This window comes from Mauremys reevesii, linkage group 6, assembly GCF_016161935.1.
Source record: "Mauremys reevesii isolate NIE-2019 linkage group 6, ASM1616193v1, whole genome shotgun sequence".
In the NCBI taxonomy this organism is placed as follows: Eukaryota; Metazoa; Chordata; order Testudines; family Geoemydidae; genus Mauremys; species Mauremys reevesii.
The window spans coordinates 92,263,901-92,291,544 of NC_052628.1; the positions used below are offsets into that span (position 1 = coordinate 92,263,901).

Here is a 27,644-nt window from a genome sequence, read left to right on the forward strand (position 1 = left end):
ATTTCTTTTTGTTTACATGTGCTACTCTCTCTTACTAGATTTGACTGCTGAGACTACTGAGCTTTTAGCACCCTCTTGTGTTTAACATAGAAACTGCATGAAGCACACCAGAGAAAAATCTCACTATACCCTTTCAGGCAAACTAGAGATATGTCTACGACTGCAAAGAAAAATCCACGGCTGGCCCATGCCAGCTGACTTGGGCTGCAGGGCTGTTTCATTGCAGTGTAAACTTCTGGGCTGCAGCTGGAGCTCTGGGACTCTCCCATTTTGCAGTGTCCTAGAAGCCTGGGCATCTACACTGCAGCTAAACAGCCCAGCAGCCAAAGCCCTGTGAGCCTGAGTTGGCTGGCCTGGGCCAGCTGCAGTTGCTAGTAGCTGTCTAGACATAGCTTTGTGGAACATGGTTTTGAATGAAATTAAACACTAAAAGGTAACATTTTATCATTTCTGTTTTTTTAAAACACATCTCTAGAATGCTGTGAAATGTGTGTAGCTCTCAAATTTCTTCAGAGACTGAAATTCCATTGCCATCCATTAACCATCTAAAAAAACAAAAGAGCTGATTCTGTGTTGATATTACACCCTATGCAATCCCAATGCCTTCTAAGACAATTTGGGGGTATTTGGAAAGTTTATTTCACATTACAAATTATTCATACAAACTTAAAATTATCCTAGATCATTTCAAAGGAAATGAAAATAACAAAAGCCCTGATTTTTAGACGTGCTGAGCAAATCCCATTAACTTCAATGGGGACTGTGGACGCTTAGCACCTCTGAAAAATCAGACCCAAAGGGCTGTAATTTTATATTACTGTATGAGGCTCAAAATAACAAAGAAAAAAAGGGGAGAGGGAGAAGGACCCTGCTAACAAATAAAAGAAGCCTTACAGCCCTCTGTTTGGCCTTCATTTCATGCTCTGCTGTCCAAGCACAAGAAACAATTCTGCAGACAACATACAGCTTTAAAGACTCTGGAGTTCTTTTCAGCAAGGCTTCATGTCCAGTACCTTCTTGTGAGATTTACCCAATTGAATGAATTGGCAGAATACTAGATCAGTTGGAGATGAACCAGAAAAATATAAACTGGTTGCAGACTCAGTAACGTCTTAAGAGAATTTTTGCTGTGTTTTAGTGGATAACAAATGACTTTATAAAGAGAACTTTCATCCAGAGATCCCAAAACAGCCTGCACACATGCCCGCTTTAATTACAATCTATGTAGACACCCGTCATTGAAACTAAAGGCCCTAATCCAGTGCCCATTAAATAGGGTGACCAAACAGCAAGTGTGAAAAATCGGGACGGGGGTGGAGGGGTAATAGGAGCCTATATCAGAAAAAGCCCCAAATATTGGGGCTGTCCCTATAAAAATCAGGACATCTGGTCACCCTACCATTAAAGTCAATTGGAGTCTTTCCATTGACTTCATTAGACATTGAATCAGGCTGTAAGTGAAGAATGCTTTATCTGATTGGCCCTATAGGACAATAAGTCTGCAGGCAAAAAGTAACAACTACATAACTGGAATTTGCCCAGGAGTTGTCTTGGAGCCTAAGCCATCTCCTCTATCCTGCAAATGGCTCTGCACAGGCAAATGCTTGAAATCAGTGGGGCTGTATGCAGGCACTGCCCATGCAGATCTAGGTGCAGGGAGGCCACACTGTGTTCAGGGTTGCCATAGCTAAACTATTCACACCACATGTTCAAATCCTGGCAGGGGTCAGTTTAGCTCTGCACCCTCATGCTAAAGAATTAGAGCTTCACTCTTTCTGTGAGGTACTTAGTACTTTCAGCTGCCATTAAGGGCACTCAGCAGCATGCATGAGCTGACTTTCTGTGAGGATCTGTTAGAACAGAACTTGGAAAAAAAAAATCAGGATAGAGTGAACCTTCTGAAGCGTGATGTTGTGCAAGCCTCTAGGAGCCAGGACAGTTTGTGGGTGGGTTGTAAAGCTAGTCTGAGTACACAAATCAATTTTTATTCATAGTTTAAGCCCATTATATTGCAAATGTCATTCAGTTTTTTTTAAAAACATTTGCAGCTATGATGCTTGAGTGGGTTCATATTGCATAAAATGATGTTGTAAAACAATTTATCTGTGTGGACGTTAGACATCCCGTGACATTTTTTATAAAAAATGTTAGGGGTGTGCTCCGTTGTCCTGGGTCAAAATTTTCTCTAACCATAATGTTCTGGGTGCTTATTGGTTGTTACACCTTCCAGAATAATAATACATACCTACATTATGATCATAATAAATACTTCCTAGTCTATATAACCCTCTGCCAGAGAAGCTCAGCTTCAAAGGACTTTATAGACAATGAATTAAGCCTAACACCCCCATTGTGAGGTACACAAGTATTATGTCCATGTTATCCCCATAAGTGGCTAGATTTCGGTATAAGTATGTAGTTTTAAAGTGCTTTTGGATTTTTCAGGATGAAAGAGACTTTTGGAAATGTAAGAGATTGCTCATCCTAGGTGTTTGAAATTAGAATAATCAATTATTTTATGACGCAGTGGAACCTAGACATAGGATGATGTTAAAAAGGTAAAACAAAAACACATTTAATGAAAATTTGAAATTTATAGCACCTTTTTATTCTCACTTGCCTTATTTACCTATCATTTTTCTCTAATATCAACAATTTTTTTTATGAAAAGTCTTAAGAATTCAGAGGTTACATTATTTCGATATTTTAAAGGTGTGCTTTTTGTCATAGCAATCTAAACATCTGCAGATTTCTATCTGGACATAGACCTCAAACAAGTTGCCAGACACTTGTACAAAGTGGAGTGTGCAGAAGACCAGAGGCTCGTTTATTAACTAATTTTGTTTCCCAGTCCTAGGACTAGATGATGTGATTGGAAACTTTGAAGTTGGCAAAGAATTTGATGCACTGCTGATTAACCCCAAGGCTTCAGACAGTCCTTTTGACTTGTTTGCTGGAGATACTTTTGAGGTAATCAAAGCACCAAGTTATTGAAATGCTTCAGAAAGTTACTGAAAAGAGCAAGCTGCAGATCCAGGAGGGAGACGGGGTTCTGTAGCATTCAGGGGCTGAAGCAGCAAGAGTCCTTCCAGGAGCACCTAAGTGACAGGCAGGGTACTACACCCTACAGTATATCAGCCACACTACTCAGTGACAACATGGGTGAGGGTTAGTCCCATTAGCCCCAATGACCAGTTGCTCCTGAATGTTGGCATTATCCCATTACCTCTGGTTAAAAACAATAGGCCAGATTAATCCCTAGGACTGTTCCACTGAAATCTAGTGTCATGAATTTGAACCTGTTGATGCCAGTGACATAAAACTTGTTTTTTAAGGCTAGCATAATCTTTTAGCTGGGTTTATTTAGTAAAGAAAAAAGAACAAAGATTTTACTGGGCAAATTAAACAAGGTTATTAGCTCATCAGTGCGAAGACAAAAGAGTGGGTAGAGGGAAATGTTATGAATTGAACAATATGCCTGTTGAAGTGTTATCTAACTTATAGTGCCACATTTTTCTGATATTGGCTCTTCTAAGAGATATAGCCTCTTTAGATAAAACATACATAGTTATTAGCAAATAGATACATCAAATTTTGATTTTACAGTTAAAAAGCATGTGTTATGTGAATTTGTTTTTGCAGTCTTTTTAGTTTCATACTGATGTTTTGGGAGGAGAGGAACTGCTTTCTGAAATTTGTGCTTTTTCCATATTTTCAGGATATTATCCAGAAGTTCCTGTATCTAGGTACGTCCCAGCCTTCACTATACAGAAAAATTCTCTTTATGTCAGATAATCTTCTGACATAATATGGAGATTGATTGCTTTTCCTTGTTGTTTTTTTTTAAAATCACAAATGTTTAAATAAGAATTGAGAAGTACGGCATTTTTGCTATGTTCTGTGGTGTAACCACATATGTTTTACACAAAATCCTGTGATCTGCTAGGCTAAGATTAACCCAACCAATTAGCAGGTTTTTTACCATGACTATTTGTGTCTACACTGGAAGCTAAGTGGTGTTTAACAGTGCATTAACTTTAACACAAATCACATTTTTAAACACAAATCACTTGCCCAGTCTCTACAAAGCCTAATGCCCTTTCACATAGTATGCCTTTGTTCTCAGCAAGAAAGATGGGAAGTCACTTCTCATGAAAACATACATACTCTTTACTTGCGATTGGCTGGACTAGGGGCTGGCCTACACTCAATTTTGGCATCAAAATTTAATGGAATTGTTTGAATAACCAAATTTTTTAATTAGTGCAAAAACTGAGTGTAAACCAGCCTTTAGATCTACAGGACGAGCACTGCCAGTTTCATCCTTTTCAAATGTAGGGGAGGGGAGGGAAATCTTCCTAATAGAAGGCCCATGCCACATGAACCCTTTCCCAGTCTAAGGGGGGGGCTGTGTGCTGCAGTCTTTGGACGTGATCAGTTCCACACCTGATGCTGAGTATTGTGTCACTTACACTAGTTGCATAAGATGTATAGATTTATGCAAAAATCTTTTGGCTTTATTGTTTCAGGTGATGATCGGAATATTAATGAAGTATATGTGGCAGGCAAGCAAGTGGTTCCTTTTTCAAGTTCAGTATAATTTGATTTCCGTTCTGCAAAACATTCTATGGATCATTCTGCATCTAAGTTTGAAGGGATTGGTTAAATGCAGTGCCTCATTGTCAAGAGTGACACCTCAGTTTCTTTATTTAATGCTATGAATTTGAAAAATGATTATGAGCCTTGTTAGATTACAATTTACCTTACCAAGATGATCACATTTGTATAAGAAAAAAGGCTTTTAGGTCCATCTTTACAAGTCACATCCATGATCGGTGGCAGGGAGGGCAGAAGAGAAAGCAGGGGCAGCTAGATTAAAGCCAGTGCAGTATACCTACTCTACCAGAGGTTTCAAGTGAAAACCGTGCAGCTGTCTGGAGCTCACAGATTGCCAGAGCCAAATGGAATTCAGACCTTGCATGTTTTTAGTTCTGTTCTAAGCCTAGAACCTCTGGGCCTGATTCTCTTCGCACACAGCAATTTATACCAGTTAACTGAATTGACTTCAGTGGGATTACTCCTGACTTAAACTGGTGACAGATCAGACTCAGGCCCAATGATTTTTGCAATCAGAAATTCTCTTTTGGTAAAGAAAATACATATTTTTTAAGACCAGAAAGGGAAAGTTCTTCCACCCCAACCCTCATAACTTCCAAATTATCAAGAAGTTGTGTATAAAAAGCTTTTCCTTTTTTATGAGTGGCTAAAAACAGAGGATCCATAAATATTCCCTGTGTGTTCACAATATTTGTAATTCCTGCAGAATATAGTTTTGAATGGAGATGGATTTTTAATAGCAAAACCAGAGCAGTCTAAATGTATAGGATTTACTTGTTCCTGCAAGTGCTTGTCAGGAACCATTATCTGTGTTTGAGCACAGAGGCAGGCGCAATCCCAGTCTGGTTCGCTTCCAGTTTAACGCTGCCCTTTTAATCTTTGAAAAGGTCTGTGAGATTAAACTCTTCCCTTGAAGAGCACATTTCCCTAGGTTTTAGCTCTGCCATTTTGCCTCTGGGTTTACCTCCTGCTGGCCTAATGCATCTTTTTCCATGGTTGCTTTGTAACACAATGGAAGTGCACTTGAATGTAAATACCCTCAGAGACCTTTCCTCTAGGCCAGTTCTACAATAGGAAATTAGGTCGGTATAACTATATGTTGCATAATCCACACCCGAGTGACGACCTAACCCCGGGCATAGACAGCGCTAGGTCGACTGGAGAATTCTCCTGTGGACATAGTTAGGTACTCCACCTCCCTGAGAAGTAGTACCTATGCGAATGGGAGAAGCCTCCCATTGGTGTAGGTCAGTGGTGGGCAACTTGCAGTCCGTGAGCCACATGCAGCCTGTCAGGGTAATCCGCTGGCGGGCCACCAGACCGTTTGTTTACATTTGCATGGCTGCCTGCAGCTCCCAGTGGCCGCGGTTCACCGTTCCCGGCCAATGGGAGCTGTGGTAAGCGGCAGCCTGCAGGCCACAGGTTGCCCACCGCAGCTCCAGAGGATCCCTAAAAATCTGCAAGCCTAAACACAGCAGAACAATTATAGCCAAATATAGCAGCCAAAACACAGCAGAACAATTTGGGGAAGAGTCATTGAGGATCCCATTGTGGAATTTTACTCCCACCCAAGGTTTTCTATGAAATTCTGCCAAGCTCCCCCCCCTTGCACAAAATTGCCTAAATAAAGACAAATCAAAGCACAAAACCCCCACAAAAATACACCACAAACAAAATATGAGCTGGCCACAAGGCATAAAGGGAAGATATGAAACAGGACTAAGGACAAGGCCAGGTCCTCAGCTAGTGTAACTTGCCATCGCACAATGAGCTTCAGCTGAGCGTCTGGCCCAAAAAGAGTACAAATGGGTGAGAGAACCTCTAATGCACATATAACCAACTGCTTCCAGTTGTCTACCCAGACTCTGGATGGAATCTTTGATGTTATTTGTGTCTTTCATTTATGTTCAGTGGCAGCATGCAATTCAGAAAAAAAGATGGGCTGTGGGAGGCTAGCTTGCTGGACCAATATGCTTAATGTGCACTATGTTAAGACCAGCACTTTTTATTTATTATAAATGGAATCTATTTGAAATGTTATGTCTTTATCTTACTGTGTCACTTATTAAACTTCTGCTTTTAGTTATTAATGAAATTGCTACTAAATATTGCCTATGCTTTATGCAGCATTATTTGAATTATTCATGTGTAGCAAGTGGTGATCTGCACTTTAAAATGTTGCCTTGGCCTAATGTTTATAGTTATTCAGTGATTTTTGCCAACAGAAGGCATTGTAGACTGAGGAGAGAGATTCTGTATTTGTTCATTTGTACTGAATGTTTTCATTGCTGGAGTGTAATTTCTGCTAGTAAAGAAAGAGTTAAAGGAACCCTGTCAAGTAGTTTATGCTCAAGTGTAGGTTGTGGGGACCGGAGGGGAGGGGGTGTCCTTTAATAGATTTATAAAACCTGATATGAATAGAAATATTTTCATTGAATTAAGAAAAGTTCTGTGGAAACAGGCTTTTAAAATTTAGCCTGTAGTATGGACAGCAAAGCACAACAAAAAAGCAACATAAATGGACAAAAGTAAATTGAAGTTCTTTTAAAGAATATTTCAGTTCTGAAAATCAGAGATATTACCAGCATAATCAGACATGGACTTCAAAACATGTATAGTTTTAAATGTTCCCATAAGTAATCCATAAAGCATGACAAGATGTATAGCTTTTGAATTTTATAATGCATTCATATAAAATCAATGGTACAGCCTCATCTGGAATACTATATGTAGTACTGTCACCCCAATCTCAAAAAGGATATTGCAGAATTAGAGGGGAGGACCAACAAGAATGATCAAGGGCCTAGAAAAACATTCATATGATGAGAGATGGAAAAGCGTGGGATTATTTTCCATAGAAAGGTGGTAAGAGGGAACATGAAACCACAATATAAAATAATGAATAATGTTGAGAAGGTTTATAAGAAACTTCTCGCTGTCCCATAACACAAAAACAAGGGGACATTGAGTGAAATTTAAATATGGGACATTCAAAATTGATAGAAGGACATTCTTTTTCATACATTGTGAAACTCATTGCCACAGAAGTCAGTGATGCCAAGAACTTGTCCAGTTCCCTTTTGAATCTTGTCATTTTTATAGACATCAAGAATATCCAGAGCATTATAATTAGCAGTGGGTGAATAACTGATATGTTGGTTCCCTGGCAGTTCTGAAAAATAAAAAGAATATGGTTTCAGTCAACCCAAACTTCAAAAAATTTGATGTCAAAAAATTCATTTAATAATATTTTGTTTCAGATATTTTTAAAGGGCTAGATTCACAAAATATTGATGGTGACAGGGTTAGAAGATGGCAGTGATGGTGCCCTCCTTATAACTTTTAGTCCAGTGGTTAGAGTACTCACTTGGGATGGGGAAGATCCTGGTTAAATTCCTGTGTGCCTGATGTGGAAAAGAGATTTGAATGTGGGTATCCCACAGTGCAGGAGAGTGCCCTGACCACTGGGCTATGAGGCAGCCTAGGGTAGCTCTCACTTTCTCTTGCTGAAGTTGTTTCACTTGTTATAAATAGTCATTGGAGCAGTGACTTGAACTTTGGTCTCCCACATCTTAGGCAAGTGCCCTAACATGGCTTGTCCTAGTCTACACTGACCACAAAGTCATGGTCACCATCGTCTCATCTAACTCCAGGGTTCCCAGTCGTGCTGAAACACAATAACATTTTCTAATGCGGATGAGCCTTCAAAGGCTTGTCTGCTGAGACTGTCATCAGGGAATAGTGGTGGCTTTTGTGAGGTAGAGGCCTATCCCAGAGAATCTGCACTGAGACTATCCCTCTTTATCTTTATGTTCCTGTTCCATGTCCAGTAAGGTTCCAAGCTAGTGGGTTAGGTTCATTCCAGGGTGACAATGACCTACGTTGATGTAGGTCACTGTTAGTGTCGGTCACTGACATTAGGACATTAACTTGGGGACCAGGCTGCAGCTGTGCAAAGCAGTCATGTAACCTCTACTAGGCTTCAGCAGCCATGGACAACACAAGAAGCAGTGTGGGGCAGTATGGGCAACGTGCTGACTCAGCACATCCCTTCACAGGGTCCTGCTGGGGAAGTTCTTGTGCAACTTAAGCTGTTCCCTCAGCAGGAACCTAGAGGGAGGGTTGTGGCAGCAATACTGGCTGTTCTCCTTAGAGAGCACACCCCTTTCTACCCAGCATGTAATTTACACCTCCTTGGGCCAGTTTTGCTGAAACTGGCCAATGGTCCTGTCTGCCTGGTTCCTGTTGTACATACGTTCCAGTTCTCTCTTTCCAGCTGTTTCTGAGGAAAACACCGAACAGAATAATGTTATTCAGTTCCTCCTTTCTATTCTAATTAAGTGTATCTTGGAGGGGGGAGTATATTTGGAATAATGGTATTTGCTTTTTGCACTGTTCTGCTTGTTTCTGATTGTGCTGAATGAGCACCCATGTACTGCTGAAACAAAATAAAGAGGCCTTGTGTTTACATTAATCACCATCTGATTCAGAGTTTGACTGATAAACCTGGCCAGCTCACTATGTAAAACATATATGGTGAGGATCATAGTACAGTGCAGAGTATTAGTGAGATGCACAGAAGTTACCTTTTGCCCTGTGGATCTCTGACATACACATTACAAGTAATCTGTAAAGCCTGCTTAGTATGTATAGCTTTGTTTTATGGGAGCTACCAATCTTTTTTAGAATCAAAATGCTAGTTGTGCTTTATGTGACTATTACCATGTTAACAGGCCTGATAAATCAACATAACTGCTTCACTGACACTTTTATTATTTTGTGCTTAAATAGACCATCCTGAAATGCCTCATTCACGCATTTGGCAGCAAGTACACAAATGCAGAAAAGACACTTCTTTTTTTAAGATATTTTTCTCTACTTTATAATTTTGCAAAGCTTAGGCATAAAAGCGTTCCAGATCTCAGCGGCTATGAAGCACAGTAGACATGGATTTCCTTAGTTTTATGGGATTTTTGGTTTATTAATTACACACTGAGGAATTATGTATCAAGGTTTTGAGAATTATGCACAAGTGATCACTAAAATATGCAAAGTTATGTGCAGATGAATTTTTTTCCCCATCAAGCAGCTTGTCAACAGAAGTCATACAAACTGGTCAGAAAAATACTGAAACTAAACTGCTTTGTTACAGTTCTTAATAAAAAGGCCCATTTAAACTTTGCGATACAGGAATTCTGCTGCTGTAAATGCTTAACACTTCATTTTGGAAAATAGCTGTGACAACTGTTTTGCTAAATGTTTGTTAGAGGTGCTACGTAAAGATTTTTACAAAGGATTGTCTACATACAAAAGTTGTACTGTTTGTATATTTAAAGTGGCGGACACAGTTAGGCCATGCCTACACTACAAAATTATATCAACCCATCTTACATCAGCATATAGCCAGTGCAGTTATTAAATCACTTGTGTGGGCACACGCTTGAGTCTTTGTGTTGGTGGTGCATGTCCTCACTAGGAGCACTTTTATCAATTGTATTGTCAGCGTAGGGCACTGTGGGATGGCTCCTGCAAGCCAGAAACAGTCAGCATAAGCAATGCCGTGTCTAAACTGACACCCTGTTGATCTAATTACATCGACAGTGACTCTACACCACTCGGGGACCTGGTGTTACTAAATTGGCATAGGGAGGCACTTACATCATCAGGAGCCAAATTTAAGTGAATATACTTCCACAGGTAGGTTGACGCAAGGCACCTTCTGTCAACCTAACCCTGCTGTGTAGACCAGTCCTTAGACTTGTATAAAAGCTACGAGTAGACCAGGCCTGAGAGCCTTTGGGTAAGTAGCCCAATAAATCTGGGGATACAACTAGATTTTTCACTACAGTGAGTCAATATGGGTGTCATGTAAAAGCCCACTTTAAGAACACAAATGAGCACAAAATTAGGAACAACTATTTTTTTTAAGTTATCTGTCGACTTTTAACCAAAATAAAGAGATAACCATGATGTAATACTTTCAGTATGTTCTTTATGGGCCTCATCCCAAGGCTGTAAAAGGAAAGACTTTCACTGACTTCAATTAGTTTTGGATTAGGTCCAATGTCTGCATTGTTTATAAATTAGCTTATTGGTTTACAGTTTGTGAATAAAGGGCACAATTATAATGCAAGAATCATGATGCTCGTGCTCTTCCTTCCCCCGTGAAAGCCTTCTGTTTGAAAGAGCAATGTGTGTATAACGAATTCGCAATTAGCTACAAGATGCAGTTGTAAGCACAGACATCTTTTAGATAGCCAGAAGTGGCACAGGAACAAGATTCAGCAGCAGCAGCGGCTCCTTCATTCAGCATCCCCTCGCAGGGGACCACCTAGCCCTCCTGTTACACAGCCACTACCACCCTAACTGGAAAGGTAAATTTGGACTCTAGTCACTTTCTTACCTTGTCTCCAGTGGCAAGTGCCATAAGCCACCTCTTACCAAACCCACTCACTAGTGAAAAGTACACCACTGTCCACCCCCAAAGTGCAATTGCACAGGTTATGGAAGTACGTGTAAGACTCCCTGCACATTCTGTTTCCAAAATCCTCAGCCTGGCCCTGCCCCCAGCAGTTGAACATGTATTCAAGAATTTAACAGTGTACAGACACAATTGTTTGGAATATTCCCTTTCTGGAATGTCCTGCAACACTCTCAGTGACAGACACAGAACTGTCCCATTTAAATACTGATATCAGGGCTTTTAAACTATGAAAATAACAGTCTTTTTGCTTAATGCTGATGCAGTGCACATTTTCTGAATCCAGATTCTACTAAAGTCCCACATAATAGAAGGATAAAGTTTTTCTCCTGAATTAGTTATTAAAATCAAGCCTAAAAAGCAATTCTGATAAACATGCATTTCTGTCAAATATACTTCTCATAACAGATTTTGCTGTATTTTTCCTATTCTTTTCAACATATGCTAGAAGATGTCACTTTTTTTGTGTTTAAGCAGCTAAAACATGAGGTCTTCCTGCAGGGAAGGAATGGAAAATCTTGCAGGTTTTCCATTGAACTACATGGAAGACATACAAATTCCTCACACCTGCCTAGGAGAGACACTTTCCTTTTTGGTTGTGTTAATAGCTTCTTTTTCATCCTGAACCAAGAGGGAACACTATGTCAGCACCAAGACAAACATCCTCCTGTCAGCTGGAATTGGGCAGGAGCTGTAATTGGTCTTGACAGCATATAAAATGACAGAAAATCATGAATAATCCATTATGTTGAACAAAAATATTTCCCTAATATTCTGCAATAATGTCTAAAACTAATAATGAGGAGGAGGGGGGCAGTTCTGCTCTTAGATATGTGGGTGAAACTCTTATTTAGTGAAGGCAGAATTCTGTTGTCAGTGAGTCCTGCTTGACAGCATTCAGTCACTCTGGCTACTTGACTGTCTCTCACTTTTTCTGTGTGATGTATTATAGCTTCCTTTGAAATTAACAGTCATCATTGTTATACTTTGACTGATGAAATTGCAAACAGATGTGAGAAACAAGAAATCAAGCTGAAAAGCTGAATAAACCAGATATTGCTGAATGTTGCTGCATATCACAGCTATGTGTCTAAAGGCACTGGTATCATTTCCAGCATCATAATGATAAAAATTCACACCCTCAACAAAAATATTTGAGAAAAGAGAGGAACTGATGCTGCATAGAAGAGACCATTTCCAATCGAGATTCCAATAAGAGGTCATTAAATAAGGAGGGATTCAGAGATTTTAAAACCAGAAGGGGCCATTATGATCATGCAGTCTGATTTCCACAACAGAGGCTATAGCAGATGGGGAACTGAGGCACCAAAACCTCTCAGCCAGAGCTTTAAAAACATGTAGGCACATAATTGCCTTTGAAATCAATCTGACTAGCTCAAGGTCACACAGGAAAATTGTGGTGGAGCAGGCAGTTGAACCCAGGTCTCCTAAGCTAGTGCACTAACCACTAGAAAATCCTTCCTTCAGCTCCCTCTTTAACCTTATTGATTAACATAACCACTCTACCAAGAAGGCATGATTCACTCAAGGCCTCCATAATACCTCACCCGATGTGCAGTAACAAATGACTTATATTTAACTCCTTTGCTGTTTTCTCAGTAGCTCCTTGCTCCCAAAAGGGTATTTTAATTAATCAAAATCTACTCTTGCCATGCTTGTCCCTTATATTTAATGCTGGCTTTTTTCTGGGGTTGAGTCTGGGATGCATTAGGCTGGAGTCTTTATTTAAGACTCAGCCATGAGAGCTACATGTAAAGACTCTGAGAAAGCGATAGACGCAAGGCTTATGTTGCCCCTCCTCTCCTCCAAAAAAAAGAAGTAGAATGATCCCATGGTCACGTTCCCACACTGGGAGTCAAGAGATCTAGGTTTTCTTCCCAGCTCTGTCACTGACTTTCTTCATGAACACAGGCAAGTCATTTAACCTTCCCACACTTCAGTTTCCCCCTCTTTAAATGTTACTGGATCTGCATCAAGGACCCCATGGCCCATCTTCTGGCCTACCCCCATTGCAATCCTTAGTTCTGGTCAATGAGGGGCCACCATGGAAGCTCCACCACTCCAAAAATGCACAGGCTTCCCAGAGGCTGTTTCATCCAGAGTTCTCACACCCAGCCTCAGTCCTGGATTAAGCAGTGTAAAGGGCCTGGAACTGGTACCATGGGAGACTTTCATTCAGAGTGAACATTTCCTTCTCATTCGTAAGTGTGTGTGGGGGGGGGGAGGGAAGGGAGTTTGCCAGGCTCCAATGTGAGAGCAGACAATTTTAAAGTGAGAAAACACAGAGCAGCAAGAAATAACCCAATCCTAAGGACGAACACTTGCTCAGCCCAGGACGCTTCCGCCCCAGCACATCAGCAATAATAGGAGCTGTAAGTTAGGTGAAGCACATCATGTGAGCACAGCCCTCCACATAAACACACACACACACTCCATTCCTTTCAGCAACAGAGCAAATAGATTTAAGCATGTTTATGGTTAGGCATCTGCTGCTTTATGTTACTGGCAGGAAAAAAAGCCAAAAGTTATTGTCCCATAGTGCTGCTTTGAGGTGCCCTGCTGTATTTGCCACTATCTAGCCATACATAAAATTTCCCAGACATTATTATAATCCAGTTATAAAACTATTCCCATTACCAAAACAAACAACTTAATGGGAGAAATAAATAAATAACCCCAGTAAGTCTTATTTATTTAACCAACAAATTGATGGCCTGGCTGGTGCTATCAGGGTCAGTCAGAATATATATCTGCATCTCTAGCAGCAATGGCTTCCCCTGAATATAACGGGAAAGAGACAAGAGGGAGCAGGAAAAGGCCCTGAAATAAAATATTTCTTACTGATTGGTATGAAAGAACAGGACAGAAGGATTGTATACGACTTAAAAAACCAAAACAAACAAGGTACATGAAATATATCAAACCTTACATCTCACACTTAGGATAGAGATGTTTCATACACTGGCTAGTGTAACAGACTTTTTAGATGTTACATGTAACAGCCACAAGCCCCTTATGCTTCTATCTCATGGTTATCAAAAACTTTTGATAGAGTTGTATGGAGCTGTGTAGTTCTCTTTGTGCTGTAGGTTATATTTCTCTCTCGACAGAATCTATGCTCTAGGTTATGAATAGATCCAGATCAGGCCCCAAATTCTGCTCTCCGAAGTCCAAATTCAAGACTCAGGGCTCTGATTCTGGCCCCTGTTATAATCCCTTTATGTTGGATCTGGGCTCTGCCTGGGAAATACCCCGGTGAAAGTGGCTTCCTTGGGTAGCACAGAGCTTCTGAAAAAGCACTTCGCTACTCCCCTCCCTCTCCTGGCCTCAGGGTCCCCAGAATAGGAGTATGCTGAGGTGGTGTTCTTGGGAGAGAAGGCATGGCCAGAATAGCCAAAGCACCTAACATACATTAGCACAACCCTCTGGCTTCTCTAACTTCTGAGAAGGACTGGACCAGTCAACCCAGAAGTCATAAATATAACACCTGTGTTCCCATCCCCACCCCCAAGCTACGCATAGCTTCATTCAGCTGTAGTTCAGAACTGAAGCCCATTGCCTGTATTTGGATGGGAATTTTGTACATTTGATTATTACAGTTTGATTCTTTCCCTCATTTTTTCACCTCTAGAAAGAATCTGAAGCTGTCTGGCAGGACTAGTCTTGATAATTTGGCTGCACGAATACATTATTTTTGTAAGGAAGTCAGTTATGATGGACCTTGTGAAGGCATCTGGAGGACAACGGGGTTATTGGCTGTGAGAGACATTTGGTTGTGATTTCTGCATGTGACACTTTAATTAATGGCCTGCTCCCATGATTTTAACTATTTCACTCCACCTGGTGGCACAGCAACTAATCTCTGTGTAGTCTGGGGCTTCTCAGCTGGCAGCCACAAAACCCTGGCAAGTTCTTTTCTGTGCTGTCTGAATATGAAAAAAAAATATATAAAAAAATAAATAATAATAAAAAAACCCAACTCTCACTACCTCCCAGAAGAAATTACTTTTTTTCCCCCCCATGTAGTCTTGGACTCACCTACTCAGTATTTAGGACATCATATTTAGGGAAGATATGGTAGTGTTTAGGACCAATCGGCGTGTTTCCTCTGTCTCTCACAAGTAAAGAGCCTCTTTCTGAAATGCTGAACACAGCTGTCATGGTGTATATGGAATCCACAGTTAGGGGATTAGTTTAGCTCTCCTTGACTTTAAATATGAAACAGTTATCAGAAGATAGTAAGGAGTATGGCTAGAGCAGGGTACTGGAAGTCATTAGATTTGCGTTCGTTCATTTAATTTCTCTGTGCTTAAGGTTTATGCTACCTTACTTCATAATGGCAATATGTGGAATTAATGTTTGGAGAGCACTTTGAAATCCTCAGATGAATGGTGCATAAGATACATAAGCAGAAGTTGGATACTATCCCTTCCAATAGTTTTGGAACCCACCGTGTTCTGGAAGCCACTAAAAGCCCACCAGAGGAGCAGTGTAGATAGGTAGCTAGGCGTTGCAAGTTTCCTATAATTCAGGCAACCTCTGGCACATGGCTCGCCAGGGTAAGCACCCTGGTGGGCCGGGCCAGTTTGTTTACCTGCCGGGTTGGCAGTTTTGGCCGATTGCGGATCCCACTGGCCACAGTTCGCTGTCCCAGGCCAATGAGGGTGGCAGGAAGCTGCAGCCAGCACATCCCTCGGCCCGCGGAGCTTCCCGATGCCCCCATTGGCCTGGGACAGCAAAACACGGCCAGTGGGAGCCACGATCGGCTGAACCTGCCGACGCAGCAGGTAAACAAACTGGCCCGGCCCGCCAGGGTGCTTACCCTGGCGAGCTGCATGCCAGAGGTTGCTGACCCCTGCTATAATTAATAAACAGAATTATTTAGTCCCCACTGTGCTCATGTGGTTCTTTATTTTATGTCCATTGTGTAAAAAGCAAAAGATACAGCAAGCAACAATGTCTAGGCCCCAGTCCTGGAAAGACTTAGACATGTGTTTAACTTTGTATGTGTGACATTACTGGGAGTTCTTATTTGTGTAAAGTTTGTTTAGCAGCTGTTGCAGGGTCTGAGCCATACTTTGTAACCTAAGCTTCCGACTCTGCTAGCAACGTATTTCACAGTACTACTCTAAGGTGTATTTGCATTTGACTCTCGTATTTTGTGATTTTCTCTCAGTAAGTTGATTGCATTTGTGGTGTCTAAAGTTGTTTGTTTAAACTGTTAGCTCAGGGAGGGCTACTGCTGGGGGAAAAGGAAACTGAGGTCTGACATTCCTGGAGTGGAAAGAGGAATAAAGTAATCATAATCAGAGAAGGGATTTGCAATCCTCATCCAAAAAGGTGCCATGAGGGGGTGGGGTAGGGAGCAGCAAACGCTCCTTTGCTGTTCACTTTTAAAACTGTTTCCGAGAGTTGTGTTTTAGAGTTTTTATTCATAAGGCTACTCAATCAGGGCTCCTGAGGTCCAGGAAGTTCCTTATTAACAGCACCACCGTATAATGCACACAGCTATAAACCACTCGTTCCTTGGATCCCACTAGTAAGAGAAGTTAATGCATAAGATTTTTAACAGGAAACTAAGAATGAGCTTTGGCTCCAGCTGCTAACAGTATGGAAATGATCACAGTCTCTAAGATTTCTTTTTAAAAGCTGTCTGGCTTAATTACTGTTGAAAATAAATTGTTAAGTATCTGATGGTGGAAGAGGCAAGTTTGAGAGGTGTCATTTACCCATAAATACAGAATTTCAAATAAGCCAAAGGCATGAGAACAGTCTCTGGTATTGGCACGATAGTCATCCCTACATCTTTACTACACAGCTCTGAGCTGTGTATCTCTAACTCCCAAATCAAAATAAAAGGGCATCTGATTTTAATGCTGGGAGCGGTGACTTTAGTTGCCATACTTGCTGGCAAGCAATAATGCAAGCCACACACGCTTTTCTCACAGCTGATTGTGTAAGACTGGCAAGATAAAAAAAAAAAAAAAGTTACTTTGCGGAAAGTGGGAAAGAGCCAAGCAAACGTATGTTTGAGCGATCACAGCACATTATTCAATTCCTGAGACAGCTCACCAGTAAAACTGTGACAGGGGCACTTAAGACAACACATAATCCACACCGGAACTGTTCAGACCATTCTCTCCTCCTTGGTTCACTGACGTTGGGGGGAGGGGGCGGATGAACTGGAGTTGAAATGGAGCAATGCTGGTGAAGTCACCAAAAGCAGCTCTGCAGGAGAGAGGAGGAAATGCAGAAAACCGGCAGTGCTACTTACAGACACACTGTACACATAGGCAGTGAAGGACAGTATGTGTCAGGTACAAAGTTATCTCCTCTCCCTCACGGCTTCATGTGCCAAGTGCTTCAGTTCATACCCTCTCTGTACTAAAAGCCAGAAAATCCCCTCTGCTTCCTTCCTGCCCACAGGGGGACGAAAGCAAACCCATACCTTGGGTTCACTTATTTTTTAGGTTAATGGAGCATTAACCTTTTTTCCTGAAGTTTTACCATGTGATTGTCTGCTGATAAAAATGGAGGTTTATGGGGAGCACTGGGCAGGGCCAGGAGACAACCACTCTCCAGACTCACAGGGATTACCCCACTTCTCTGTTAGCCTTATCTTACAGACAGACACTCCTGCACTAGAGTCTCACCCTCCTTGTGTGGATGGGGTTGACAGGTGCATGCAAGGAATCAGTAGGAGCAGAGTTTCTGAGTTATCTTTGCTGCTACAGGAAATCAGAGGAAGCTGAACAGTAGTATGGAGGGACTTGGTCTCCAGACAAATGTGCCAGCTTTCTTCAGATGCCCTGAGATCCACAGAATCTCCCTGTGGATCTTGAGGCATCTGCAGATTAAGGGAAGGATGCATCTGACCACTTGGTGGGTGGGGGTGGGTGGGGACAGTTGTATCTCATCACCGGACAGGATGATTTAGAGGAAGTTCTACAAATTGAAATGTCTGGAGTTTCCTGGTTCTCCCATGGCATTTTCCATAAAAGGTCACAATTTGACCAAAAATAATTGTTTAGAAAGCCGTATTTTAAGAAAGAGACTTAAGCTTAGAAATGTTTAATGAAGGTTCATGCTGCTGCAGCTGCATAGCTCATGGACATGATAATTAAAATCTGGCAGACATCTGGGAGATTGGGTGAAGTGACCACGTGTCCCAGTTTTACTGGGACAGTCTTAGGGACATCATATGAAAAACTATGTTCCAACAACTTCATTCAAAACACCTGAAATGCCACAGGTTTTCATCTCACTAATCATATCTGTTTTCTTCTATAATGACAAACGATTTGTTTAATACTCATTGATAAATTAATGCACACAGGAATCATCCAGTGGAATGAGAGTTCCGTGTGATGAACAATGTTTTAAGAAAAAAAGTTGAATTAGCATAGACACTGTCAAAGTGTTTTTTGTTTTTGCTCAAAACGAGTGTTCATGACACTTGTTCAGTGTTGCGTGAGAAACTCATTCAGAGCACTAAGTTACTGGAGAAAATCCTCCACTCTAAGAAATATGCCTATCTCACCGTTGAGTCAGAAGCTGGCAGTATGGGCACCAGCACACATTTTAAAAGAGTACTTTTGCCTTTTGTCTGACTATTTCATGACACTTCAAAAGTGTCACCACAAAAGTGTCCCAGGGTTTTATTTTGAAAATATGGCCAGCTTAAGACTGAGACATGCCATGCATGTCATTTGCAACCAAAAGACCCTCAATGCAATCTACATCTCTAACTACTGGTGGAGAAGATGTCATACACTGATTAAAAATGATGAATACTGTATAATCAGGTATAGACATCGCAGTCATAGAAGAATCTTCAGCTGATGTTAATTCTCTTCATAGAAAAGGAGTGAAGGTCAAAACCTGGAAACTTGAGAGCAGCATCTGTGAGATCTCAGAGTCCTCTCTTTAACTATGTCATAAACACATCAGTAAGTAAGTAGACTGTTTCACCTTTGGAAGGCAATTGCCAGTTTCAAATTCTGCCAGGAACTGAGCCCTGGGTAGTTCAAGATGGAACTACAGTTCTTCTCTTGATAGGAAGGGGGAGGTAAAAAGAGACAAAAGCAGGTGGCTCTAATTACTGAATTCCTTTCCAACACTGGCCATTCTCTGGTCTCTATACATTAGTCAGCAGCAATCAGCTCACCACTAAAATTCTCCTCTTTGCATGATTCATTTTGACCTGGAAGCCTGTCAACATGCCACACTCTTCAGCTGTTAAACTCTCATTGGGAGTGATTGGGTGATTTTGAGGCTTGGTGATAAACTATAGAGACTTTTCCACCTAGGCTATCAGTTTGAATCTAGCCTTGGCTGTCAGTAACCAGAAGTTGTTGCCACCTAGTGATTGTTCAGTGGCCTTGTTCCTATTGAATGATATTTTTTAAATGCTGCGAGGTGTATTATGCGGTTATAAGATTAAGCAAATGTCAGAGTGCCTAGCACACTTGCAGAGGTTCCTTTTTTGCTATTGATGCCTATGCTGTATATTGTCTGTGCATAAATAGAGGACTTCAATCACCACTGTGATTTGTTTCGCTTTTTCACAATTCACCATTAACCAATATATCATTTAAACAAAGAATTGGGGTGAAAAGCCAGTGGAAAGTGACATCAGCTCTTTACCTCAGGAAGACAACTAGTGTTACAGTCTTACCCTCTTCACACTGAGGGTACGTCTATACTTACCGTACGGGTCGGCGACTAGCGTTCAACTTCTCGGAGTTCGATATATCGCGTCTAATCTAGACGCGATATATCGAACTCCAAACGCGCTCCCGTTGACTCCGGAACTCCACCACCACGAACAGCGGTGGCGGAGTCGACGGGGGAGCCGCGGACTTCGATCCCGCGGCGTCTGGACGGGTGAGTACTTCGAACTAAGGTAGTTCGAGTTCAGCTATGCTATTTGCGTAGCTGAACTTGCGTACCTTAGTTCGACACCCCCCCCCCCTTAGTGTAGGCCAGGCCTGAGAATGAAGATTTCAAACATGCTAGTGCAACATGAACCAGTTTTTACAGTTCCATTCCCCCCTCCCCAGCGGAGAGGAAGCGTTCTGATCGCACTCTTTAGTGTCATTGTCCTTGAAATCAGCTGCAAGGAAATACTGGGAATATTTTGGGGTTGTTGTAGTTTTTATTTGGATTTAGCAAAAGAGTGTTTTCATACCTTTATTTTGCAATTCAGTTTGGGAAAAAAGCTCATTGATCCAGATCAGCAAAAAAGGAAGTGGAATGAGCTCATTCCCATATTAGACATGGAACAACAGCCAGCTCTGCCACATAAGCAGAGCAGACGGGAGCCATCAGCAGCGATTAGATGCCTCAGAATGTCTTGTGCTAGTTGTGCAAGAGGCAGACAATTTCCAGTTTGCCTGCCACAGCAAAACCTTTGAGCAGACCCTGCCAGGACTCAGGAGCAGGGGTGAACTTAATTCAGATTTGGCCAGACTTCAGAAAGCTTCAGTTAACTTCCTGACCCAAATACAAACCTGATTAGCAGAGTGCTCATCCTCTGTCTTGACAGGTGGTGTCTGCTTACACCTGAAGGTACTAGATAGCTACGTGCTCATTCATTTCTTCACACCTGGGACTTCAAGATACTCTTCTAGTGCTTCTGCATAGAATATATAGTTCTTTATGAATACAAATGAGTGGGAATTTAAGTCATGATTGCTTGCCCTTCGTGGAAACCATACTTTAAAAGAAAATGTGGCAGAGTCTTTCCACATGCCTGCACAAATAATTACACCGTTAGAGAGCTATAAATCCATTTCTTTCCTATTTTTGTGTTTCTAGGCATCGCATTTATCTGTAGTTTTCAAAGTACTTTACAAAGGTTGATAATTCTATGAGCATTTCACACATGGGAAAACTAAGGGCATGTTGTCAGGGGGACACTCAGGAATATTAGGCCAAATTAACTAACAGTATGAATGTAACATGCATTCATTAAAGCACATTAAGGTCTTTTGTAGCAGTTTCATTCAAAACTAAAGTGAAGTTTGCTTTAGCTTAATTCATTCTGGGTAAAAGAAACTCATAACAGCCTTTGAGCAAGTCTCCACTACAGAATTACTTCAATATAACTACATGGCTCAGGGGTGTGAAAAATCCATGCCCCTGAGTGATATAGTTATTCTCACCTAAGTGCCTGTGTAGATAGTGCTATGGTGGTGGAAGAGCTTCTCCTGCTGACATCGCTACCACAGAGGTGGATTAACTATGGGTGGCATAGAGCAGTGATCCCCAGATCTCAAGTGGTTCAGGAGCCAAATTAGCATTACCCAAAAGAGCCACAGTAGTGTGAATTCATGGTCTCATTTACTATAGTGCTATATATTCATCATTAGTTTGTATATATATTATTCTCACAGCAAAATGAGTAACCAACTATTATTATTTAATCAACAACAATTGGTTAACATAGTAAAAGCATCCTGATTGGTTGTTAATTAAATAACACGGTGTTTTAATATCTCATGCTGCAAAGAGCCACAAGAGACACATTAAAGAGCCACTTACAGCTCACGAGCCTTAGTGCGAGTATCACTGGCATAGAGCATCTTCATTATAGCACTTCAGCGGTGCCGATGCAGCGTTTTAAGTGTAGACCTGCCCCTTTATCTCTAAAATGGGTCCAGGCCAAAACTTATGCCCATCCCTACTTCATATTTAATTAACCAAGATGGATTTTTTCCCCACAAATTGACTGTGATGAGTCATTACAGAACCCATAACCCCTGACTTTCCTCACACAAATTACAGGCTAGCAGAATTTTGCTAGCAATTCATTTGGTGAAACTCAACAGCACTCAAAGCAGTGCTCTGACATTCTAAATATTAGTATTGTGGGATTGGCTGGCGACATCACACGCAACAGGGGCAGGGTAGAAAGTAAGTGAGCAAAGAGTGACTATATGGAAAGGTCAGAGTGGAACACCACATCCCCACCATTCACACACAATGGGTAAAATGCAAAAAAGTCTCCATACCACTTAAGCCTCACAGTGGGACTGTGCAAGATGCCTGCCAGCACAGATGCTGCAGGGAGGGAATGGGTGGGGAGTGTCTGCATCCTCCTAGTACCAGGGGAAGGGGGAGCTTTGTGCCAGCCTCACATAGGTGGAAAAATGGGGATCAGACAGGAGAAGGGCCACCAAATTAGCAAGAGTCCTATGGCTCTAACAGCCCACAAAAAGGAGAGTGGAGGAGAAGCAGCTGCTATTCCAATGCATGAAAGAGCAGCTGAGGAAGAGAGCTGTGCTACAACCCAGAATGCTGATCTCAGGTTGGCGGGTGGATTTTTCTCTGGCACCTGCATGCAGATTACCTATATAAAGCCTAATTAATATTTACCTCTTTGAGATATAAAGAAGTGACCCCATTTTGGTGACAAAGAATTTAATGAAAATAGAAAATCATGCCACATTCATCTATCCTAATGACGATGAAATGATTGTAACAAGTGCGAAAATTACACACACTTAACCAGTTCTCCTTAACATTAGCACTGTTCCTCACATGCCCTTCCTCACATGCCACTCTAAGAACCCTAGTTGATAAGTAGTCAGTTAATTAGCCCAAATAGAGAATTCTCTTTAGGGTAACTCAAAATATTTGAAACAATACCATCATTCTAGCTGGGCTTTCATTCCAACAGAGAACAGCATTATTTTGCTCCGGCTATTAAAGAGGTTGATTGCATATAGATGCACAAAATACAAATTATTCCCTCAGACCATTATTCATACAAACACTTGGAATTACATTCCGTTTTCTAAATTGTCCTCCAAAAGCACACCTAGACAAGAACTCCCATATCATAGTGACAAGCGTGGGTGGATCGACTATTACATCCATCCATAGATGTTAATTGCATTATATTAGTGTGTAACAAAGATAGGATTGCATAACTATTCTTCAGTGTCCAGTATTACAGCCCAGTCCTTCAATCCTTTCCCATACAAGGAGACCCATTGATTTCAATAGGGCTTCTGTGATTACGGGTTATAGAATTAAGTCCCTTGTTAGCAGTACTAGGGACTACTTGAAATAACTACTGTACTACATTGACTTAAATGGGACTGCACATGCATGTTCATTTAAACTCATGGTTAAACATATAATAGTATGTCTTTGGGGGAGAGACCATCTTTTTCTTATGTGTCTGTACAGTGCCCAGCAAAATGGCATCATATTCCATGATACAGGCTTCTACGTACTATCACAATATAGACTAATAATAAATAATAATTAGTAAGTGCCTTGGTGGATCAGATCCTAGAGCAGAATGACTAGCGTTGTAATCTATTGATACAAGATAGGAAAAAATGTAGTACAGTTTTAATCCTAAATTTCTTTGCTACTTTGGGGGAAAATGAATAATTTTGCAGCCCTAATTATACTTACTTTTGCTATTTTTAATTTTTTTTAACACTATGGAAAGATTATACTAAGGGAATTATCCCCCATTGCCTGTTCCAACACAGCACATGGTCCTTGGAGATCTCACAGGCTGATTGTAACTTCCTAATAAATAATTACATTGGGTGTTTTTAATATTGAGTTAGGTTTTTGAAAGCTTAATTGTGTATATGACAATAGTGCCAAATGTTCTATTTCTTCCATGTACACTAGATGACGACTCCCTTAGCTCTCGAAATCTCCACTTGTTTAACTCCCCAAATATGGGGGCTGAGCTAATGGATTCAATGAGGATTTAATAAGAAAATTCCTCCACAGCCCACTCACTTCCATACTAAGAACTGAGTAAATTGTCCCACTCAATCTCCATATGACTTGGCGGAGGGATTGCACATTCAGTAGCCCAATGAAATAACCACTGCCTTTTGCAAAAATCCAAGTTCAAATAAATGCTGCCCACTGATTGACATATTAGCAAGATGGGCTTTTAGAATATTGTTTTAATATTTTATCCCATCATCATGCAATAGAACAAGTCTTCATGTTTTTGTTTCCATATCAAATCAACCCCCCCCCCCCAAAAACATAATTATATCCGCTTAAATTGGTGATTCAATAGGTGGCACTCTTCCCTCTGAGTCAGCAGTTATAAATCAGCCTGGTGTCAGGGAGCACTATCTGCTGGGGTTACTGGCTTTTGAATGATAGGTAAAATAAAAGGTAATGACCAATTTTAGGAAGCATATAAACCTGATGTTTTGGTCAAATTTCAGATCAGACAAGTTTGTCCTGCCTACCTGAATTCCCTCTGCTGATTCAAGTGGATGCAGGAGTGTTTAAACTTTATGATACTGGGGGCTACCATTGCATCAAATTTAAATATACACAAGAATTTTTTTTCATATTGGTAAAAAATACCAATACTTCTTGGTGAATAGGATTTACAGGTTTTATTCTTGGTGAATGTAATTGACAAGCAAGCAGATCAGCTTTGTAGTTAACCTGCAGTTGTGGTAAAGGGAACTCATGAATTACCGTTGTCTTATTTAATTTCTATTTCGGTGTAAATAAAAAGTGCCTCTCCTAAGCTAGGGTGCCATGGGCTAAATTCAGAGGCTGCAGCCCCTGGGGCTGCTTTCAAGTTGCTGGAGGAATTAAAGTTAGGAATGAATCATTGTGGTGATGATTCAAACTCAGCGTCATGTTGTTTAAACTGATTTCTCTTGTGCAAATAGACAACCAGTACTGACCACATTAACATTCCAGCCAATGACAGATCAAATGGAGCTCTCTGGGCTGACTTCCATGGAATTACAGTATGCCAATTTACTGCAGCTAAGTGCAAACCAGCTCTCTCTTCCGACCTTAGGGCCAGATTTTTAAAGGTATTTAGGCACCTAAAGATGCAGATAGGCACCTACTGGGATTTTCAAGAGTGCCTGCATACCTGGCTCTTTGGGATCAGGAGTGAGTGATTCCTTGGGAATTAGGTGTTTTTGAAAATCCCACTTGGTAGCTATCTGCATCTTTGGGTGCCTGAATGTCTTTAAAAACGTGGCCCGTGCTGAATACTATGGCCCCAGCTCTGCACTCTGCCCCACTCCTCTGTAAGAGGCATGGTGGTAGGAAGGGACAAGATCACTGTGCTCCTAAGTCTAGAAGGTTGTCCCTTAGGGAACTTTTCCAGCCAGGGCAAGTTAGAACAGCCTTGAGCCTGCACTAACTTGCACCACAGGATAAAAGGAGGTGGTGAAAGAAAATTGCCTATGTCCCCAGTACAAATGAAAACACAGAAGGTACCTCCTGGTTCATTGGGTTCAGTCTCCTGCTAACACAGACAATCCTGTCATATAATCACCTCTGCATCTGCCCCCAAGGCTTCAATTCCACCCTTAGAATTCCATTGCAGAGCCAACAAACTTTGGCCACAAGGGAGCTATTTTAGCTTGCCAGGCATCTGCTCTGCTCTTGTTTCTCCCTTTGTGCAGAAAACTGGTGTGGCCAATTGCACAGAGCTTTCCTCAAACAGAAACAGCTGTAACTTACTGCCCAGGAAAGTTCTTTTAAAAGCTACAACTTGCAACTGAGTTTTGAAATCCAATGATCTAGCTCTCCTTAGGAAGCAATGAGTATTGACCCTGAAGGAGTTTCAGTGGATAAGAAAGACTATAGTCTGAAAGAAAAAGGGGCTCTCAGTACTAGTGTTCACCTAGAACTATTCTATAAATGGAGGAAGACAAGCACTACAGCAACAGAGACAATGTTAAGCAAAAACTATATTTGGTTGAAAAACAAGACCAAACCTAGCAAAAAATATTAGTAAGAAATGTGAAAATTATACAGAATTAGAGGGAAACTAACAAAAAACACTAGGCATTTACCACTAGTAATGATCTTCTTGTATCAGTTTATTTTTAAATATCTTGGTATTTTTAGCTTAAAACAGCATGCTACTTATGCATTGCTTGCTTCTAAGTATATGTTCTCCAGTACTAATCAATTTTACAATGATGCTTTCCTGGCATAATCTTCTGCTTCTGTTTAGTTAGTTAAAAAATAAACCCACTCAGCAGCTTTTCAAACCAGGTGACTGCTTGCTTTAAATAAGTCTTGGCAAATTTGCCCCAGACAATGTTAATTGGCTACCAAGGAGGTCTGAACAGTGAAGTAAAGTGCAAACAGGGTGGGCACAGATGGATATTTTGGGGAAAGGGTGGGGGCATTTGGGGACACAAACATAAAAACCTCAAGAGTAAGAGAACTGCTACATGCTGTTTTCATTGTTATGTGGTACAGTCATTTCCTGTACAATAAATACCAACAATTGAAGGTTATTCACAGGCATATTTTTGGAGAAGGGGGAAATTAGGGACACACCTTTAGCCTTCATTAAAATACATTGGAGCAGATAGATATTTTTGGTGAGACAGAATGGAAAAACAATACACATTCTGCTACAAGCAGGGAAAGTTACATCTAGGCTGCAATTTCTGTTAACAGCATGTCTTGGAAGCATGACTTGCAGTTTAGAGGTCTGGTCAATGATAACAAGTGGTGCACAACCTACCCTAATCCCATCCTTACCTTGAAAAGCAGCTGTTGTTCTGTCAGGGCTTGGAGGAAGATGGGTTTGTGGGGTGAGGTGTCTTGAAGGCAGCAGTGGAATTCTGGGTATCTGTAGAGGGAGTTCCCCCCCCCCCCTTCTTAATATAGACAGCTGAGGAGATCAGGCCAGAGCTAGTTGTGACAGATAATAACAGTGGGAAGTTAAATGTGGCCTAATGGTTAGGGCATCCATCTAAATGCTAAAGAAGCTGGGTTTGATTCCCAGTTTCACCACTAAAGTGCTGTGTAACTTTCCTGTTCCTTAGCTTTTTCCTTATCCCTTAAATAGGGACAATAATGCTTACCTATCCCTGTAAAGCACTTAGAAATGTACAGTGAAAAGGGCTGTTTAAATTCTAAGTATTATTCACTAGCCTGTCCGTTCAATTTCCTTCATGATCTGTATGTGTGATTTAAATGTCAGTACTTGGTAGGGCTTGTCCACACTAATTACATTAGGTTGGCTGGTTGTTCACTGCCAACACCTGATTGTTAAACATATAATCATGGTTTAAGCTGAATGTTTAGCATTGTGTAGGTTACCACAACTCCTCAGGGCCGCTTCCTAACATAATGTAAGTTTCCAATGAGACAAATGCTAAAGGGCTAGAAAAGTTTACCAAAGAAACACTTTTATTCCTCTTGTCAGTCATTTGTTTACTGCTATATTTATAAAAATGCACCTTTCACAAATGTATCTGGGTGCATATATGTTAAAAAAAACAACCAACAACCCTTGTCACCCAAGTCAGCTACAATGCCACCCTCAAGATCAAAGGTAAAGATAAGACCAGTACCCACTGTCTCCACTGCCTAAGGCAAAAGCCAGAGAAAACAGATATGTTCTGAAGATCAATGAGCTTAGGCTATCTGAAACAAATGGGGGAACAGAGAGCCCTCCAAAAGTACCCTCCTGCCACCAACCCCTGATAGTAGCCCCAACTCGTTAGATGATATCTGTTGTGATGGAGGA

General features: G+C 41.0%; 1 protein-coding gene and 1 long non-coding RNA gene across 4 annotated transcripts in view; one reads left to right on the forward strand and one right to left on the reverse strand.

The window, feature by feature from the left end:
- The window catches only part of GDA (guanine deaminase), a 50,503-nt gene extending 43,189 nt beyond the window's left edge, over positions 1-7,314 (forward strand). For 2 of the 3 annotated variants that reach the window (XM_039543768.1, XM_039543769.1), the window contains exons 12-13: positions 3,719-3,746; positions 4,530-7,314. In XM_039543768.1, the coding sequence (XP_039399702.1) occupies positions 3,719-3,746; positions 4,530-4,533 (32 nt within the window). In that variant the 3' untranslated portion in view covers positions 4,534-7,314. Of the gene's footprint in view, positions 1-2,851; positions 2,971-3,718; positions 3,747-4,529 lie in introns of all 3 variants that reach the window. The other variant, XM_039543767.1, reaches the window with a different exon arrangement.
- Positions 7,292-26,944, reverse strand: LOC120407760. Its single transcript, XR_005600236.1, has 3 exons — positions 26,651-26,944; positions 20,632-20,756; positions 7,292-7,789 (listed from the first exon to the last, which is right to left on the reverse strand). It is a non-coding gene; the product is annotated as an uncharacterized LOC120407760 (long non-coding RNA).
- Positions 26,945-27,644: the final 700 nt, after the last annotated feature.